At 38.7% G+C, this 21,475-nt stretch overlaps 1 protein-coding gene across 1 annotated transcript in view; it reads left to right on the top strand.

The window, feature by feature from the left end:
• Positions 1-21,475, top strand: part of SCAI (suppressor of cancer cell invasion) — a 179,220-nt gene that overhangs the window by 120,131 nt on the left and 37,614 nt on the right. The window contains exon 14 of the mRNA XM_049895361.1: positions 522-603. Coding sequence (XP_049751318.1) covers positions 522-603 — 82 coding nt within the window. The remainder of the gene's footprint in view (positions 1-521; positions 604-21,475) is intronic.

Raw genomic sequence — 21,475 nt, 5'->3', positions numbered from 1 at the left:
TTAACCACTGCCCCACCAGGGTTCCTTTGGACGACTATTAGTTACATTTATTGGAATTCCAGCAATATTTCAAATTCTATCATAGGAAATTAGGATTTTTGACTGATACTCGTTTATTAAACGGATATTTTATTGAGTATCTATTATGTATCTATGAGTTGGAATCAACTTGACAGCAACGGGTTTGATTTGGTTTTTTATTATATAGCAAAAACTAATCAATTATTGGAGATATATTGCATTCTAGTTTGGAAGGTGACAATATGTACATGAATAAACAATATGCCAGGAGATGATACATGTTAATATCGGTACATTTAAGGGTTATTTTTCTTAAATAAAACTACTAATTGGCTATCCGAATAAATACAGGCTTTTTTTATTCTTTGCGTAATTGTTTTTCTCTTAGTGCTATGATAAAAAGGAGTTGTGAGCAGACCAAACAGAGAAATAATATTTCTGAGACTTAGCCAATAAAATGAAACAGTTCTTCATTGTTATTGTTGTCGTTGCTTTCCCAGCCTTCATCCTGGCGATCTCTATCCTTTCACAAGGAAGCCCCTGTTTATCATTGTGGATTCATCCAATAGTGTTGCCTATAAGGTAAGCTCTGTGAACGAACGCTATTGCACACTTTATACAGTATGGCACCAGCCTAAGGGTACCCACCCTTAATGTGTGCCTTTTTGTTTTGCTTTATTTTATTTCATTTTACAGTTTATATTTAGTCTTTCTTTTCTTTTGAGGTTGTGCATGCTAGTCAGGATCTGGTGCTATGAATAGAAACAAGAAGAAAACGCATGAATGGACACTCATTGGAAAGTAATTAATCCTCCTGCAGGAAAAAAAAAAAAATTCAAGATTTCCAAGATCTCTAGTGGGAGGCCTATTTTTGTTATATAACCCAGAATAATTTTCTTTTTTAGAGATAGGAGCATACGGGCAAATTTTATTTTCTATTTTTTAAATTTTTTCCTCCTCTATACACTGAGCCCTTTTAGTTAAGTAAAATTTCTATCCCATGTTACATAGTTACAGTATTTGAATACTGATGTATGGTTTTAGATGCACTTAATTTTTTTTTTTTTTTTTTAAGTTATGATGACTCTGAATGCTGAAATAAATGACAGGGATCTAACTTTAAAATTTTTTGTTTCATACTTTTTGTTGAAGCAGTGGTTTTGAGTGATTCTGTAAACAATGCGAGCATCAGTAAAGACCTTTAAAGTTGAATACTAGAATTGAAACTATAGATAGTTTACAGAAAAATGCAAGCGAATCTTTGTAGTCTTCTGTAATTGCATGGAATATTTCATTAGTGAATAACATTTTCAGAAAAATGCTAGGTAAACAGATCTCCCATTTACAACTGTTTCTGTCATGAGCATTCATATTTGCAGTTAGATGGAGAAGCAAACGTTAGTTTTATTTCAGGAGAGCTATGACAATGAGAGCCAAATGAGCTGACCTCAAGTGTCTGTTTTCCATTTAATTTTCATTTTTAGTGTCACTTTTCAAGGTTGAATTCTGAATTCTAAAACCATCGAATCCATCCTAGATTTTTCAGTATATTTCTTGATACCCATTTTGTCAAGTTTAATTGCTAGGAAAGTTTGCTTGAAATCTTATTACTAGCAATCAGTTTATTCCTATTAATTAGATATCGTTGAATACCACCTTATATAATCTGAAGAATATCATTTACTGTATATACCTGCTATTTCCAGAGTGCTGCTTGGATGTAAAATGAGTATTGGATGCTGATTAAAAAAAAAAAAAAATGCATGATTTGAAATGAGTTTACTCAATTATGCATAATGGTTTAAAGCTAAATTTCTGAAGCGGAGGACAGTTGTCAAGTGGAAAGTTCCCCCCCCCCCACCTGCCGCCTGGTTGCTTTTGATGCCATATGCAGTGTCACCCTTCTAAATAATTAAATTGCCCAGAACATGCTGGTCTTCAGAAATTAAGAACCCATATACAGAAGGCAAATTAAAGCATGGCATAGACCAATTTGTCCTTTTAAAAAATTAGTATTATTTAATATATCTAAATCAATTATGCAGTTCTTTGGTAACATATAAGTATTTGCCTTTCCCATAAAGCATGTGTAAAGAAGTCGTAACCTACCATTTTGAAAGTTTCTTCTTGAAAAGGAAAAGATCTGAGGGATTGGTTCATATATATTTGAATATTTTCAACATGTATATATTGCCAAAATGTTTCTTCATTTAAACATAAATCTTTAAAGTCTTACCACCCTTTCAGAGAAGAGTTAACACCACTACTACTAAAGGTATTTCAGAGCATAGAAAAGGGTGGAATACTCCCAGACTCATTCTTTGAAGCCAGCATATCCTTGATACCAAAACCAGGTAAGGACACCACAAACGAAGAAAATGGCAGACCTATATCCCTCATAAACTTAGATGCAAAAATCCTCAACAAAATTCTAGCCAGTAGAATTCAACAACATATCAAAAAAATAATTCACATGACCAAGTGGGATTCATACCAGGTATTTAAGGATGGTTCAACATTAGAAAAATAATCAGTGTAATCCATCATATAAATAAAACAAAAGACAAGAACCACATGATCTTATCAGTTGATGCAGAAAAGGCATTTGACAAAGTCCAACACCCATTCATGATAAAAACTCTCAGCAAAATAGGAATAGATGGAAAATTCCTCAACATAATAAAGGGCTTTTATACAAAGCCAACAGCCAACATCATCCTAAACGGAGAGAGTCTGAAAGCATTCCCGCTGAGAACTGGAATCAGACAAAGATGCCCTTTATCACTACTCTTGTTCACCATTGTGCTGGAGGTCCTAGCCAGAGCAAATCAGCTAGATAAAGAAATAAAGGGCCTCCGTATTGGTAAGGAAGAAATAAAAGTATCTCTATTTGCAGATGACATGATCTTATACACAGAAAACCCCAAAGGATCATCAAAATAACTACTGAAACTAATAGAAGAGTTCAGAGAATCAGGATACAAGATAAACATACAAAAATCAGTTGGATTCCTCTACAGCAGCAAAGAGAATGTCAAAGAGGAAATCACCAAATCAGTACCGTTTACAGTAACCCCCAAGAAGATAAAGTACATAGGAATAAATATATCCAGAGACATAAAAGACCTATACAAAGAAAACTACAAGGCACTGCTACCAGAAACCAAGAGAGACTTATATAAGTGGAAAAACATACCTTTCTCATGGATAGGAAGACCCAACATTATAAAAATTCTGTTCTACCTGAAGCAACCTATAGATACAATGCGATTCCAATCCAAATTCCAGTGACTTTTTTAATGAGATAGAGAAACAAATCACCAACTTCATATGGAAGGGAAAGAGGCCCTGGATAAGTAGAGCATTACTAAAAAAGAATAACAAAGTGGGAGGCCTAACACTGCCTGGTTTTAGAATATATTTTACCACCACAGTAGTCAAAACAGCCTGGTACTGGTACAACAGATACATACGCTAATGGAACAGAATTGAGAATCCAGACATAAATCCATCTGCATGTGAGCAGCTGATACTTGACAAAGGCCCGAAGTCAGTTAAATGGGGAAAAGACAGTCTCTTTAACAAATGGTGCTGGCATGACTGGATATCCATCTGCAAAAAAATGAAACAACACCCATACCTCACACCATGCACAAAAACGAACTCAAAATGGATCAAAGACCTAAATATACAATCTAAAATGATAAAGATCGTGGAAGAAAAAATATGTACAATGCTAGGAGTCCTAATATGGAGTAAACATTACTAACAATGCACAAACACCAGAAGAGAAACTAGATAACTGGGAGCTCCTAAAAATGAAACACCTATGCCCATCCAAAGACTTCACCAAGAGAATAAGAAGATTACCTACAGACTGGGAAAAGTTTTTAGCTATGACATTTCTGATCAGTGCCTGATCTCTAAAATCTACCTCAATAACAAAAAGACAACCCAATTAAAAAATGGGCAAATGACATGAACAGGCACTTCACCAAAGAAGACATTCAGGCAGCTAACAGATACATGAGGAAATGCTCACAATCATTAGCCATTAGAGAAATGCAAATCAAAACTACAATGAGATACCATCTCACTCCAACAAGGCTGGCATTACTCCAAAAAATACAAAATAATAAATGTTGGAGAGGTTGTGGAGAGACTGGAACACATATACTCTGCTGGTAGAAATGTAAAATGGTGCAACCACTTTGGAAATCAATTTGGCGCTTCCTTAAGAAGCTAAAAGTAGAAATACCATACAATCCAGCGGTCCCACTCCTTGGAATATAGCCTAGAGAAATTAGAGCCTTCACATGAACAGATCAGTGCACACCCATGTTCATTGCAGCAGTGTTTACAATAGCAAAAAGATGGAAGCAACCAAGGTACCCATCAGCAGATGAATGGATAAATAAATTATTGTATATTCACACCACGGAATACTACTCATTGATAAAGAACAGTAATGAATCCTTGAAACATAACGTGGAGGAATCTGGAAAGCATTATGCTGAGAGAAACAATCAGTTGCAAAAGGACAAATATTGTATGAGACCACTGTTATAAGAACTTAAATAGCTCAACAGAGAAGAAAATATTCTTTGATGGTTATGAGGGTCGGGAGGGAGGGAGGGAGAGGGGTATTCACTAATTACATAGTAGACAAGAGCTATTTCAGGTGAAGAGAAAGACAACATACAATACAGGAGAGGTCAGCACAACTGGACTAAACCAAAAGCAAAAAAATTTCCTGAATAAACCGAACGCTTTGAAGGCCAGCGTAGCAGGGGCAGGAGTCTGAGGACCATGGTTTCAGGGAACATCTAGGTCAATTGGCATAATAAAATCTATTAAGAAAACATTCTGCATCCCACTTTGGAGAGTGGCCTCTGGGGTCTTAATTGCTAGCAGGCGTCCATCTAAGATACATACATTTGTCTCAACTCACCTGGAGCAAAGGAGAATGAAGAACACCAAGGAAACACGGTAATTACCAGCCCAAGAGACAGAAAGGGTGAGATAAACCAGAGACTACATCAGCCTGAGACCAGAAGAACTAGATGGTGCCTAGCCACAACCGATGACTGCCCTGACAGGGAACACAATAGGAATTCCCTGACAGAGGAGGTAAGCAGTGGGATGCAGACCTCAAATTCTCATAAAAAGACCAGACTTAATGGTCTGACTGAGACTAGAAAGACCTTGGAGGTCATGGTCTCCAGACCTTTTGTTAGACCAAGACTGGAACTATTCCCAAAGCCAACTCTTCAGACAGGGATTGGATTGGACTATAAGATAGATGATGATACTGGTGAGGAGTGGGCTTCTTGGCTGAAGTAGACACATGAGACTATGTGGGCAGCTCCTGTCTGGAGGGGAGATGAGAAGACAGAGGGGAACAGAAGCTGGCTGAAAGGACACAGAGAATACAGGGTGGAGAGTAGGGATGTGCTGTCTTATTAGAAGAAGAGCAGCTAGGAGAACATAGCAAGGTATATACAAATTTTTGTATGAGAGACTGACTTGTAAACTTTTACATAAAGTACAATTAAAAAAATAAATGTTTCATACATATTTAATCATATAAATATATTTTTTTAAGAAAGTAGCTCATACGTATAGTTTAAAGCTATAGTTCTCAACTCTTTCTGTGTATCAGAAACATTCCAAGCACTTTTTAAAACTGCTGGTTCCCAGGCCCTACCTCCAGCAGTTCCGAGTCGCTTTGCCTGGGCTAGGTCTCAGACGTATATATATGTATATATGTGTGTGTGTATATGTATGTATATATGTATATACTGCTTTAAGTAAAAGTTTACCATTCAAGTCAGCCTCTCATACAAAAACTTACACACATTTTTATGTGACCCTAATTGCCCTCCCTATTATGTGATAGCACACTCCTTTCCACCCTGTATTTTCTGTGTCCATTCAACCACCTCCTGTCCCCTCTGCCTTCTCATCTCACCCCCGGACGGGAGCTGCCCACTTAATCTCATGTGTCTACTTGAACTAAGAAGTACACTCCTCACCAGTATCATTATATGTCTTATATAATGATAGTCCAGTCTAATCTTCGTAGAGTTGGCTTCGGAAATGGTTATAGTTTTCGGCTAACAAAGAGTCCACGGGGACCATATCCTCTGGGGTCCCTCCAGTCTCAGTCAGTCCGTTAAGTCTGGTCTTTTTACTAGAATTTGAGTTGTACACCCCACTTTTCTCTTGCTCCATCAGGGACTCTCTGTTGTGTTCCCTGTCAGGGCAGTCACTGGTGGTAGCCGGGCACCATCTAGTTCTTCTGGTCTTGGGCAGATGAAACTCTGGTTTTTGTGGCCCTTTCTGTCTCTTGGGTATATATTTTCTTTTTGGTGTTCTTCATTCTCCTTTGCTCCAGGTGGGTTGAGACCAACTGATGCATCTTAAGATGGCTGCTCCCCCACATGTCTGTCAGTTTGTCATACTGTGGGGACTTGTGTGTTGCTGTGATGCTGGAAGCTATGCCACCGGCATTCAGATACCAGCAGGGTCACCCAAGGAGGACAGATTTCAGCTGAGCTTCCACACTAAGACAGACTAGGAAGAAGGACCCGGTAGTCTATTTCTGAAAAGCGTTAGCCAGTGAAAGCCTTATGAATAGCAGCGGAACATTGTCTGATACAATGCTGGAAGATGAGCCCCCCAGGTTGGAAGGCACTCAGAAGATGACTGGGGAAGATCTGCCTCCTCAAACTAGAGTTGACCTTAATGACGTGGATGGAGTAAAGCTTTCGGGACCTTCATTTGCTGATGTGGCATGACTGAAAATGAGAAGAAACAGCTGCAAACATCCATTAATAATCAGAACCTGGAATGTACGAAGTATAAATCTAGGAAAATTGGAAATCGTCAAAAATGAAATGGAATGCATAAACATCGATATCCTAGGCATTAGTGACCTGAAATGGACTGGTATTGACCATTTTGAATCAGACAATCATATAGTCTGCTATGCTGGGAATGACAACTCAAAGAGGAATGGTGTTGCATTCATCGTCAAAAAGAACCTTCCAAGATCTATCCTGCAGTACAACGCTGTTAGTGATAGGAGAATATCCATACGCCTACAAGGAAGACCAGTTAATACGACTATTATTCAAATTTACACAAAAACCACTAGGGCCAAGGATGAAGAAATAGATGATTTTTATCAGCTGCCGCAGTCTGAAATTGATCAAACATGTAATCAAGCTGCATTGATAATTACTGGCGATTGGAACGCGAAAGTTGGAAATAAAGAAGGATCAGTAGTTGGAAAATATGGCCTTGGTGATAGAAACAATGCTGAAAATCGAGTGATGTAGAATTTTGCAAGACCAACGACTTCTTCATTGCAAATACCTTCTTTCACCAACATAAACGGCGACTGTACACATGGACCTCGCCAGATGGAACACACAGAAATCAAATTGACTACATCTGTGGAAAGAGACGATGGAAAAGCTCAATATCATCAGTCAGAACAAGGCCAGGGGCCAACTGTGGAACAGACCATCAATTGCTCATATGCAAGTTCAAGCTGAAACTGAAGAAAATCAGAGCAGGTCCACGAGAGCCAAAATACGACCTTGAGTATATCCCACCTGAATTTAGAGACCGTCTGAAGAATAGATTTGACACATTGAACACTAGTGACCGAAGACCAGATGAGTTGTGGAATGATATCAAGGACATCATCCATGAAGAAAGCAAGAGGTCACTGAAAAGCAGGAAAGAAAGAAAAGACCAAGATGGATGTCTGAGGAGACTCTGAAACTTACTCTTGAGCGTTGAGCAGCTACAGCAAAAGGAAGAATTGATAAAGTAAAAGAACTGAACAGAAGATTTCAATGGGCCTCTCAAGAAGACAAAGTAAACTATTATAATGACATGTGCAAAGAGCTGGACATGGAAAACCAAAACGGAAGAACACGCTCGGCGTTTCTCAAACTGAAAGAACTGAGGAAAAAATTCAAGCCTCCAGTTGCAATACTGAAGGATTCCATGGGGAAAATATTAAATGACGCAGGAAGCATCAAAAGAAAATGTAAGGAGTACACAGAGTCATTATACCAAAAAGAATTAGTCGATATTCAAACATTTCAAGAGATGGCATATGATCAGGAACCGATGGTACTGAAGGAAGAAGTCCACGCTGCTCTGAAAAGAAGGCACTGGCAAAAAACAAGGCTCCAGGAACTGATGGAACATCAATTGAGATGTTTCAACAAACAGATGCAGCGCTGAAGGTGCTCACTCGTCTATGCCAAGAAATATGGAAGGCAGCTTCCTGGCCAACTGACTGGAAGAGATCCATATTTATGCCTATTCCCAAGAAAAGTGATCCAACCGAATGTGGAAATTATAGAACAATATCATTAATATCACACGCAAGCAAAATTTTGCTGAAGATCATTCAAAAATTGCTGCAACAATTTATTGAAGGGGGACTGCCAGAAATTCCAGCCGGTTTCAGAAGAGGATGTGGAACCAGGGATATCATTGCTGATGTCAGATGGATCCTGGCTGAAAGCAGAGAATACCAGAAGGATGTTTACCTGTGTGTTATTGACTATGCAAAGGCATTCGACTGTGTGGATCATAACCAACTCTAGGTAACACTACAAAGAATGGGAATTCCAGAACACTTAATTGTGCTCATGAGGAACCTTTACATAGATCAAGAGGCAGTTGTTCGGACAGAACAAGGGGATACTGATTGGTTTAAAGTCAGGAAAGGTGTGCGTCAGGGTTGTATTCTTTCACCATACCTATTTAATCTGTACACTGAACAAATAATACGAGAGGCTGGACTATATGAAGAAGAACAGGGCATCAGGATTGGAGGAAGACTCATTAACAACCTGTGTTATGCAGATGACACAACCTTGTTTGCTGAAAGTGAAGAGGACTTGAAGCACTTACTAATGAAGATCAAAGACCACAGCCTTCAGTATGGATTACACCTCAACATAAAGAAAACAAAAATCCTCACAACTCTGTACCAATGAGCAACATCATGATGAACGGAGAAAAGATTGAAGTTATCAAGGATTTCATTTTACTTGGATCTACAATCAACAGCCATGGAAGCAGCAGTCAAGAAATCAAAAGACACATTGCATTGGGCAAATCTGCTGCAAAGGACCTCTTCAAAGTGTTGAAGAGCAAAGATGTCACCCTGAAGACTAAGGTGCACCTGACCCAAGCCATGGTATTTTCAATCACATCATGTGCATGTGAAAGCTGGACAATGAGTAAGGAAGACCGAAGAAGAGTTGACGTCTATACCATGGACTGCCAGAAGCTCGAACAAATCTGTCTTAGAAGAAGTGTGGCCAAAATGCACCTTAGGGGCAAGGATGGCGAGACTGCGTCTTACATACTTTGGACATGTTGTCAGGAGGGATGAGTCCCTGGAGAAGGACATCATGCTTGCCAGAGTACGGGGTCAGCAGAAAAGAGGAATACCCTCAACGAGGTGGATTGACACAGTGGCTACAACAATGGGCTCAAGCATAACAACAATTTTAAGGTTGGCGCAGGACCGAGTAGTGTTTCGTTCTGTTGTGCATAGGGCTGCTATGAGTCGGAACCGACTCTACAGCACCAAACAACAACAACAACAGGTGGCTACTTGCTAGCTTTTAAGACCCCAGACACCACTCACTGAAATTGGTTGCAGAACATTTTGTTAAGGAAGTTTGTTATGCCAGCTAACCTAGATGTCTACAGAAACCATGGTACCCAGAACCCTCCCCCTGCTACTCTGTCCGTTGTAGTGTTTGGTTGTATTTAGGAAACATCTTTGCTTTTGGTTTAGCCCAGTTGTGCTAATGTCTCCTGTATTGTGTGTTATCTTTGCCTTCACCTGAAAATAATTCTTCTCTACTGTCTAATTAGTGAATACTCTTCCCCCACCCTTGTAATCATCAAAGAATGTTTTCTTCTGTTTTTCTTGAGTTCTTATAATAGTGGCCTTCATACAATATTTGTCCTTTGCAACTAATTTCACTTAGCATAATGCTTTCCAGATTCTTCCATATTTATGAGATATTTCATAGATTCATCCTTTTTGTTTATCGTTGCGTAGTAGTCCATTGTGTGAATATACTTTGTTTATCCATTCGCCCCGTTGATGGGCATTTAGATTTTTTCCACCTTTTTGCTATTTTGAACAGTACTGCAAGGAACATGGGTATGCATGTATCTATTCATGTGAGGGCTCTTATTTCTCTAGGCCATATTCCAAGGAGTGGGATTATTGCATCATATGGTAGTTCTATTTCCAGCTTTTTTTTTTTAAATAATTTTCATTGTGCTTTAAGTGAAAGTTTACAAATCAAGTCAGTCTGTCACATATAAGCTTATTTACACCTTACTCCATGCTCTCACTGACTCTCCCCCTAATGTGTCAGCCCCGCTCCCTCTTTCCAGTCTTTCCTTTCGTGACGATTTATCCAGTTTCTAACCCTCTCTACCCTCCTATCTCCCCTCCAGACAGCAGATGCCAACACAGTCTCAAGTGTCCACCTGATACAAGTAGCTCACTCTTCATCAGCATCTCTCTCTAACCCATTGTCCAGTCCCTTCCATGTCTGATGAGTTGTCTTCGGGAATGGTTCCTGTCCTGGGCCAACAGAAGGTTTGGGGACCATGACCGCCGGGATTCTTCTAGTCTCAGTCAGACCATTAAGTCTGGTCTTTTTATGAGAATTTGGAGTTTGCATCCCACTGTTGTCCTGCTTCCTCAGGGGTTCTCTGTTGTGCTTCCTGTCAGGGCAGTCATCAGTTGTGGTCGAGCACCATCTAGTTCTTCTGGTCTCAGAATGATGTAAGTCTCTAGTTCATGTGGCCCTTTCTGTCTCTCGGGCTCATAGTTATCGTGTGATCTTGGTGTTCTTCATTCTCCTTTGATCCAGGTGGGTTGAGACCAATTGATGCATCTTAGATGTCCGCTTGTTAGCATTTAAGACCCCAGACGCCACATTTCAAAGTGGGATGCAGAATGTTTTCATAATAGAATTATTTTGCCAATTGACTTAGAAGTCCCCTTAAGCCGTAGTCCCCAAACCCCCACCCTTGTTCCGCTGACCTTTGAAGCATTCAGTTTATCCAGGAAACTTCTTTGCTTTTGGTCCAGTCAGGTTGAGCTGACCTTGCGTGTATTGAGTATTTGTCCTTCCCTTCACCTAAAGTAGCTCTTATCTACTAACTAATCATTACATAGCCCTCTCCCACCCTCCCTCCGTCCCCCCCTCGTAACCACAAAAGTATGTGTTCTTCTCAGTTTATACTATTTCTCAAGATCTTATAATAGTCATCTTGTATAATATTTGTCCTTTTGCCTCTGACTAATTTCACTCAGCATAATGCCTTCCAGGTTCCTCCGTGTTATGAAATGTTTCACAGGTTCGTCACTGTCCTTTATCGATGTGTAGTATTCTTATGTGTGAATATACCATGGTTTAACTATTCATCCGTTGATGGACACCTTGGTTGCTTCCAACTTTTTGCTATTGTAAATAGAGCTGCAATAAACATGGGTTTGCATATATCTGTTGGTATAAAGGCTCTTATTTCTCTAGGGTATATTCCGAGGAGTGGGATTTCTGGGTTGTATGGTAGTTCTGTTTCTAACTTTTGAAGAAAATGCCAGATAGATTTCCAAAGTGGTTGTACCATTTTACATTCCCACCAGCAGTGTATAAGAGTTCCAGTCTCTCCGCAGCCTCTCCAACATTTATTATTTTGTGTGTTTTGGATTAATGCCAGCCTTGTTGGAGTGAGATGGAATCTCATCGTAGTTTTAATTTGCATTTCTCTAATGGCTAATGATCGAGAGCATTTTCTCATGTATCTGTTAGCTGCCTGAATATCTTCTATAATGAAGTGCGTGTTCATATCCTTTGCCCACTTTTTGATTGAGTTGTTTGTCTTTTTGTGGTTGAGTTTTAACAGAATCATAGATTTTAGAGATCAGGCACTGGTCGGAGATGTCATAGCTGAAAATTCTTTCCCAGTCTGTAGGTGGTCTTTTTACTCTTTTGGTGAAGTCTTTAGATGAGCATAGGTGTTTGATTTTAGGAGCTCCCAGTTATCTGGTTTCTCTTTGGCATTTTTGGTAATGTTTTGTATTCTATTTATGCCTTGTATTAGGGCTCCTAAGGTTGTCCCTATGTTTTCTTCCATGATCTTTATCGTTTTAGTCTTTATGTTTAGGTCTTTGATCCACTTGGAATTAGTTTTTGTGTGTGGTGTGAGGTATGGGTCCTGTTTCATTTTTTTGCAAATGCATATCCAGTTATGCCAGCACCGTTTGTTAAAAAGACTGTCTTCTCCCCAATTAACTGCCACTGGGCCTTTGTCAAATATCAGCTGCTCATATGTGGATGGATTTATATCTGGGTTCTCAATTCTTTTCCATTGGTCTATGTGCCTGTCGTTGTACCAGTACCAGGCTGTTTTGACTACTGTGGCTGTATAATAGGTTCTAAAATCAGGTAGAGTGAGGCCTCCCACTTTCTTCTTCTTTTTCAGTAATACTTTACTTATCCGTGGCTTCTTTCCCTTCCATATGAAGTTGGTGATTTGTTTCCCCATCACATTAAAAAATGTCATTGAAGTTTGGATCAGAAGTGCATTGTATGTATAGATGGCTTTTGGTAGAATAGATATTTTTACTATGTTAAGGCTTCCTATGCATGAGCAAGGTATGTTTTTACACTTATGTAGGTACTTTTTAGTTTCTTGCACTAGTACTTTGTAGTTTTCTTTGTATAGGTCTTTCACATGTTTGGTAAGGTTTATTCCTAAGTATTTTATGTTCTTGGGGGCTACTGTGAATGGTATTGATTTGGTGATTTCCTCTTCGATGTTCTTTTTGTTGATGTAGAGGAATCCAAGTGATTTTTGTATGTTTATCTTATAACCTGAGACTCTGCCAAACTCTTCTATTAGTTTTAGTAGTTTTCTGGAGGATTCCTTAGGGTTTTCTGTGTATAAGATCATGTCATCTGGAAATGGATGTAATTTTACTTCCTCCTCGCCAATCCAGATGCCCTTTATTTCTTTGTCTAGCCTAATTGCTCTGGCTAGGACCTCTAGGAGAATGTTAAATAAGAGCGGTGATAAAGGGCATCCTTGTCTGGTTCCCGTTCTCAAGGGGAATGCTTTCAGGCTCTCTCCATTTAGGGCGATGTTGGCTGTTGGCTTTGTATAGATGCCCTTTATTATGTTGAGGAATTTTCCTTCAATTCCTATTTTGCTGAGAGTTTTTATCCTAAATGGGTGTTGGACTTTGTCAAATGCCTTTTCTGCATCTATTGATAAGATCATGTGGTTTTTGTCTTTTGTTTTATTTATATGGTAGATCACATTAATGGTTTTTCTAATATTAAACCAGCCTTGCATACCTGGCATAAATCCCATTTGGTCGTGGTGGACTATTTTTTTGATATTTTGTTGAATTCAATTGGCTAGAATTTTGTTGAGGATTTTTGCATCTATGTTCATGAGGGATATAGGTCTGTAATTTTCTTTTTTTTTTTTTTGGTGTCTTTACCTGGTTTTGGTATCAGTGATATGGTGGCTTCATAGAATGAGTTAGGTAGTATTCCATCATTTTCTATGCTTTGAAATACCTTTAGTAGTAGTGGTGTTAACTCTTCTCTGAAGATTTGGTAGAACTCTGCAGTGAAGCTGTCCGGGCCAGGACTTTTTTGATTACCATTTCAATCTCTTTTTTTGTTATGAGTCCATTTAGTTGTTCTACTTCTGATTGTGTTAGTTTAGGTAGGTAGTGTTTTCTAGGAATTCATCCATTTCTTCTAGGTTTTCAAATTTGTTAGAGTACAATTTTTTGTAATAATCTGATATGATTCTTTTAATTTTAGTTGGGTCTGTTGTGATGTGGCTCATCTTGTTTCTTACTCGGGTTGTTTCCTTTGCTGTATTTCTTTAGTCAGTCTGGGCAATGGTTTTATTAATTTTGTTATTTTTTACAGACAACTAGCTTTTGGCTTTGTTAATTCTTTCAATTGTTTTTCCGTTCTCTAATTCATTTAGTTCAGCTCTAATTTTTATTATTTGTTTTCTTAATATTTCAATGTTTTGGATTCTGCAGAGGTTTGTTTTATGACCTAATATGTGGTCTATTCTAGAGAATGTTCCATGTGTGCTAGAAGAAAAAGTATACTTTGCAGCTGTTGGGTGGAGTGTTCTGTATAAGTCTATGAGGTCAAGTTGGTTGATTGTAGCAATTAGTTCTTCCGTGTCTTTATTGAACTTCTTACTGGAAGTGCTGTCCTTCTCCGAAAGTGGTGTGTTGAAGTCTCCTGCTATAATTGTGGAGGTGTCTATCTCACTTTTCAGTTCTGTTAAAGTTTGTTTTATGTACCTTGCAGCCCTGTCATTGGGTGCATAAATATTTAATATGGTTATATCTCCCTGGTCTATTGTCCCTTTAATCATTATGTAGTGTTCTTCTTTATCCTTTGTGGTGGATTTAACTTTAAAGTGTATTTTGTCAGAAATTAATATTGCTGCTCCTGCTCTTTTTTGCCTGTTGTTTGCTTGATATATTTTTTTCCATCCTTTGAGTTTTAGTTTGTGTCTCTAATTCTAAGGTGTGTCTCTTGTAGGCAGCATGTAGACGGATCGTGTTTCTTTATCCAGTCCGAGACTCTCTCTTTATTGGTGCATTTAGTCCCTTTACATTCAGCGTAATTATAGATAAGTATGGTTTCAGTGCTGTCATTTTGATGCTTTTTTGTGTGTGTTGCTGGCAATTTCATTTTTCCACTTTTTTGTGCTGAGACTTTTTCATTGTAAATTGGGTGTTCCTCATTTTCATAGCAGTTGAATTTATGTTTGCTGAGTTGGTTTTTATTTTGAGTTATGGAGTTGTTATACCTCTTTGTGGTTACCTTAATATTTACCCCTATTTTTCTAAGTAAAAACCTAACTCGTATTGTCCTATATTGCCTTGTTTCCCTCTCTGTATGGCAGTTCTATGCCTCCTGTATTTAGTCCCTCTTTTTGATTATTGTGATCTTTTACATATTGACATCAATGATTCACTGTTTTGAGCATTTTTTTCTTTTTAAAATTAATCTTAATTTGTTTTTGTGATTTCCCTATTTGAGTTGATATCAGGATGTTCTGTTCTGTGACCTTGTCTTGTGCTGGTAGCTGATATTATTGATTTTCTGACCAATCAATTTCCTTTAGTATTTCTTGTATCTTTGGTTTGGTTTTTGCAAATTCTGTAAGCTTGTGTTTATCTGTAAGTGTTTTAATTTCACCTTCATATTCGAGAGAGAGTTTTGCTGGATATATGATCCTTGGCTGGCAGTTTTTCTCCTTCAGTGCTCTATATCTGTCATCCCGTTGCCTTCTTGACTGCATGGTTTCTGCTGAGTAGTCTGGACTTATTCTTACTTATTTTCCTTTGTAGGAAACCTTTCTTTTATCCCTGGCTGCTTTTAAAATTTTCTCTTTATCTTTGGTTTTGGCAAGTTTCATGATAATAATACTTGGTGATTTTCTTTTCGGATCAATCTTATATGGGGTTCGATGAGCATCTTGGATAGATATCCTTTCATCTTTCATGATGTCAGGGAAGTTTTCTGCCAACAGATCTTCAACTATTCTCTCTGTATTTTCTGTCATCCCTCCCTGTTCTGAGACTCCAATCACACGCAAGTTATTCTTCTTGATAGAGTCCCACATGATTCTTAGGGTTTTTTCATTTTTTTTAATTCTTTCATTTGATTTTTTTTCCAGCTGTATTGGTGTCAACTCCCTAGTCCTCCAGGTCCCCCACTGTGCAATCCAATTGCTCGAGTCTGCACCTCTGACTTGCTATTGTGTTGTCTAATTCTGTAATTTTACTGTTAATCTTTTGGATTTTTGAATGCTGTCTCTCTGTGGATTCTTGCATCTTATTAATTTTTCCTCTATGTTCTTGAATAATCTTTTTGATTTCTTCAACTGCTTTATCAATGTGTTCCTTGGTTTTTTCTGTAGGTTGCCTTTTTTCATTTCTGAGGTCATCTCTGATGTCTTGAAGCGTTCTGTAAATTAGTTTTTTATATTCTGCATCTGGCAATTCCAGGATTGTATCTTCATTTGGGAAAGATTTTGATTCTTTAGTTTGGGGAGTTGTAGAAGCAATCATGGTCAGCTTCTTTATGTGGTTTGAAATCAACTGCTGTCTCTGAGCCATCTATAAGATATTGTAGTGATTTATTTTATATTTGCTCACTGAGTCTTGTTTTCTTTCAATATATGTAGATGGGCTACAAGATTGCGCTGTCTTGTTTGTTGTAGACCTTGAATCACTTATGTCCGATTACCAGGTGGTTTGGGCTGTTACCAGATACATAAGCCAAAGAGTCCGTTCACTATTCTTGAGTAGAATCTGATTTTGGGTCATCAAGTGTGTGGTGCAAGCTGTCACCTATCCATCTAGAGGAGTAGTGGTGATAGTTGTGTGCACCAGATTCTAGTAGCAGGAGGGGTTCACACTCCAGGGGGGGCAGGATGCTGACAGGCTTCCCCCAAGTGCCATTGAGGTAGGTGTGTCTCTATTCCTAAAGCACTTTGGTGGGTGGTCTCTGCAGCTGTACCTTAGGCCCCCAATGCAAGTACCTCTACAGATTGGTAGGTGTCACCCTCGTTAGACCCCTAAGGCAGGAGGCTAGGTGGTCTGGGGGGAGCTTCAGCCCTTAGTTCCCCGTTGTGGGTCAGTGAGGGCTCTGTTGAATACGCAGAGATATCAGACCTGGGAAACTTGTCTTTCCGGTAATTCGCTAAAACAATTACAGTCAGATCCCTATCAGCATTACCTTTGCATTATAATAGCCACCTTGTTCCCTACAGGGATGAAAGCCCAAGAGTGTGGATCTCATATGCTTGTCTGGAGCTGGTTCTGTATTTTTAGTCCAATTAGGGAAGGATTTTTGGTCCCTGGGTTTTTTGTAGCTGCTTCTCTCAGGCCAGGAGAATGGATTAGGAAAAGACTAAAAAAGAAAGAAAAACTGCAGCGCACTTCACTGTCTGGCTCATAAAATTCCAATGTTAAGGAAGCCGCCTGGGAAGGGGAGGGGAGGGACCAGATAAATAGGAGAGAGGAGCACCCCGGAACATAGACAAAGTTACTTATGTTGTTTGGTGATGAATGTTTTATCTGAGGTTCCCGAGGGGTGTGTAGCCTGTGTGCGTTGGCTGGGTCGAGATTGCCCCCGAGGGTCAGGCCCACGTCCTGTGCTTGTGCTGTCTCAGAAGCCGTGGTCAGTTCCTCTGCTCCCAGTCCAAAGCCCAGTGCCAAGGTTTCCCGGCTGGGATGCTGCACTCCAGGCTCCAAAGTCAGTCGCTGCCTCCCGGTGACTTCTCTTCCTGTCAGGCGGGTTGCTGCGCTGCCTGCGTGCACTGGCTGGGCTTCCCCCGAGGTCGCTCCTGGGGGCTAGGGCTGCGTCCCGTGTTTGCGCCGTCTCCGGATGCTGTGCTCAGCTCCCTGTGCCCAGTCCAAAGCCTGGTATCAAGGTTTTCTTACTGGGACGCTGGCTCCAGGCTCCGAAAGCAGTCGTTGCTTCCCCGTGGTTGTTCGTTCTGTCTCTGTCACTCAGGTCTACTCTTTAGATCTGTGTTTGATGGTCAGGGTTCATAGATTGTCATGTATGTGATCGATTCACTTTTTTCTCCAAGTGTTGCAAGAGGGATCCGAGGTAGCGTCTAACTAGTCAGCCATCTTGGCCCCGCCTCTATTTCCAGCTTTTTAAGGAAGCACCAGATTGATTTCCAAAGTTGTTTTTCCATTTACATTCACAACAGCAGTGTATAAGTGTTCCAGTCTCTCCACGACCTCACCAACATCTATTATTTTGTGTTTCTTGGATTAGTGCTAGCCTTGTTGGGGTGACATGGATTTGCGTTTCTCTTTTTAATGGCTAAAGATCATAAGCATTTCCTCGTGTATCTGTTAGCCGCATGAATTTCTTTTTAGGTGAAGTGCCTGTTTGTATCCTTTGCCCACTTCTTAATTGGGTTATTTGTCTTTTTGTTGTTGAGGTTTTGCAGTATCTTGTAGATTTTAGAGATTGGATGCTGATTGGATTTGTTGGAGCCAAAATTTTTTTCCTAGTCTATAGGTGGTCTTTTTACTCATTTGATGAAGGTTTTGAATGAGCACAAGTGTTTGACTTTTTGGAGCTCCCAATTGTCTAGTTTCTCTTCTGGTGCTTGTGCATTGTTAGTAATATTTTGTATACTGTTTATGCCATGTATTAGGGCTCCTAGTATTGTCCCTAGCTTTTCTTTCATGATCTTTATCATTTTAGATTTTATATTCAGGTCTTTAATCCATTTTGAGTTAGTTTCTGTGTGTGGGGTGAGGTGTGGGTCTTATTTCATTTTTTTGTAGATGGATATACATTTATGCTAGCACCATTTTTTTTCAGAGACTGTCTTTTCCCCATTTAATGGACTTTGGGCCTTTGTCAAATATCAGTTGCTTATAAGTGGATGAATTTCCTTCTGGATTCTCAATTCTTTTCCTTTGGTCTGTGTCTGTGTTGTACCAGTACCAGGTTGTTTTGACTATCATTGCCGTATAAACAGTTCTAAAATCAGGTGGTGTGAAGCCTCCCACTTTGTTCTTCAGTAGTGCTCTACTTATCTGGGGTCTCTTTCCTTTCCATGTGAAGTTGGTGATATGTTTCTCCATCTCATTGAAAATGCCACTGGAATTTGGATCAGGGTTACATTTTATCTATAAATTGCTTTCGGTGTAACAGACATTTTCACAATGTTGAGTCTTCCTATACATGAGCAAGGTATGTTTTTCCACTTATGTAGGTCTCTTTTGGTTTCTTGCAGTAGTGTCTTGTAGTTTTCTTTGTATAGGTCTTTTATGTCTTTGGTTAGATTTATTCCTATGTATTTTATTTTCTTGGGGCTATTGTAAATGGCATTGATTTGATTTCCTCTTCGGTGTTCTCTTTGTTGGTGTAGAGGAATCCAACTAAGGTTTATTTGTTTATCTTCTGTCCTGATACCCTGCTGAACTCTTCTATTAGTCCCAGTAGTTTTCTTGTGGATTTCTTTAGGGTTGTCTGTGTGTAAGATCATATCATCTGCAAATAGAGACACTTTTACTTCTTCCTTACCAATGTGAATGTCCTTTATTTCTTTTTCTAGCCTAATTGATCTGGCCAGGACCTCCAGCACAATGTTGAATAAAAGTTGTGATAAAGTTCATCCTTGTCTGGTTCTTAGTCTCAGGAGGAATGCTTTCAGACTCTTCATTTAGGATGATGTTGTCTGTTGGCTTTGTATAAATGCCCCTTATTATGTTGAGGAATTTCCTTTCTATTCCTATTTTGCTGAGAGTTTTTATCATGAATGGATGTTGGACTTTGTCAGTTGCCTTTTCTGCATCAGTTGATAGGAGTTTGTGGTTCTTGATTTTTGTTTTTTTTATGTAGTGGATTACTTTGTTTTTCTAATTTCACACCATCCCTGTGTACCTGGTATGGATCACAGTTGGTCACAGTGAATTATTTTTTTGATATGTTGTTGAATTCTGTTTGCTAGAATTTTGTTGAGGATTTTTACGTCTAAGTTCCTGAGAGATACTGGTCAGTAATTTTCTTTTTTCTTTTTTGTGGTGTCTTTACCTGGTTTTGTTGGCTATAGAATGAGTTTGGGGAGTATTCTATCCTTTTTTACACTCTGAAATACCTTTAATCATAGTGGTGTTAACTCTTCTCACAAGTTTGGTAGAATTCTTCAGTGAAGCCATCAGAGCCAGGGCTTTTTGTTGTTGTTGTTGGGAGTTTTTTAATTACCTTTCAATTTCTTTTGTTATTGGTTTATTAACGTTCTTCTATCTCTGTTTGTGTTAGTTTAGGTAGGTAGTGTGTTTTGAGAAATTTGTCCATTTCCTCTAGGTTTTCTAATTTGTTAAGAGTACAGTTTTTCATAGTATTCCGTTATTATTCTTTCAGTTTCAATTGGGTTTGTTGTGATATCGCCCATCTCATTTCTTATTCAGGTTATTTGCTTCCTCTCCTGTTTTTCTTTTCTCAGTTTGGCCAGTGGTTTATCGATTTTATTAACCTTTTCAAAGAACCAGGTTTTGGTCTTGTTAACTCTCTCAATTCTTTTTCTATTCTCTAATTTTTATTATGTTCTTTCTTCTGGTTCCCAAGGGCTTTTTATTTGTTAGAGCTATAGGGTTAATGCTTCGATTTTGGACATTCTTGAATGTGTGCATTTACTGCTATAAATTGACCTCTGAGGACTGCTTTTGCTGTGCCCCAAAGGTTCTGGTAGGATGTGTTTTCATTCTTATTTGATTCTATGAATTTCTTCTGTCCTTAATTTCTTGTATAACCCAGTAGTTTTTGAGCAAGGTGTTGTTAAGTTTTCATGTGTTCGATTTTTTTTCCTTACTTTTTCTGTTATTGATTTCTTCTTTTGTGGCTTTATGGTCAGAAAAGATGCTTTGTAATATTTTGAGGTTTTGTGTTCCATTAAGGCTTGCTTTATGGCCTAATACGTGGTCTATTGTGCAGAGTGTTCCATGCGTGTTGGAAAAGAACGTATACTTGGCTGCTGTTGGGTAGAGTGTTCTCTATATGTGTATCGGGTCAAGTTGGTTGATCGTGGCATTTAGATCTTCTGTGTCTTTATTGAGATTCTTTCTGGATGTGATGTCTTTCACTGGAAGTGGTGTGTTTGAATTTCCTAGTATTATTGTGGAGTTGTCTATCTCTCTTTTTAATGTTGTTAGAGTTTGTTTTATATGTTTTGAAGCCCTGTCGTTGGGAGGAGGGGAAATATTTCTTAAGGTTCTGTCTTCCTGGTGTATTGACCCTTTAATCATTATGTAGTGTCCTTCTTTATCCTTTGTGGTATATTTTACTTTAAAGTCTATTTTGTCAGCAATTACTGTTGCCACTCCTGCTCTTTTTTGATTGTTGTTTGCATGATATGTTTTTTTCCATCATTTGAGTTTTAGTTTGTTTATGTCTTTAAGTCTATGGTGTGTCTCTTGTAGGCAGCATATAGATGGATTGTGTTTTTTTTTATCCATTCTTCCACCGTCTCTTTATTGGTATATTTAGTCCATTTACATTCAGTGTGATTATTGAAAAGTATGAGTTTAGTGCTGTCATTTTGATATCTTTTTTTGTGTGTGTGTGTTGTTGACAGTTTCTTTGTTCCACTTAATTTTCTGTGCTGTCGTTTTTCTTTATGTATTTTCGTTTTCTCTTTTTCATTGTTGTTGATTTTGTATTTGGTGAGTCTTAATGTTTTTCTTGTTTTTTCTTTTGATGTGTACGATTGTTACTTTCCTTTGTGATGACCCTATTATTTACCCCTATTTTTCTAAGTTTAAACTAATCTCGTATTTCTTATATCGTCCTGA

This window comes from Elephas maximus, chromosome 9 (genome assembly GCF_024166365.1).
Source record: "Elephas maximus indicus isolate mEleMax1 chromosome 9, mEleMax1 primary haplotype, whole genome shotgun sequence".
NCBI classification, from domain to species: domain Eukaryota; kingdom Metazoa; phylum Chordata; class Mammalia; order Proboscidea; family Elephantidae; genus Elephas; species Elephas maximus.
Note: the sequence above shows the minus strand (reverse complement) of the source record. Positions and strands in the feature narration are given on the sequence as shown.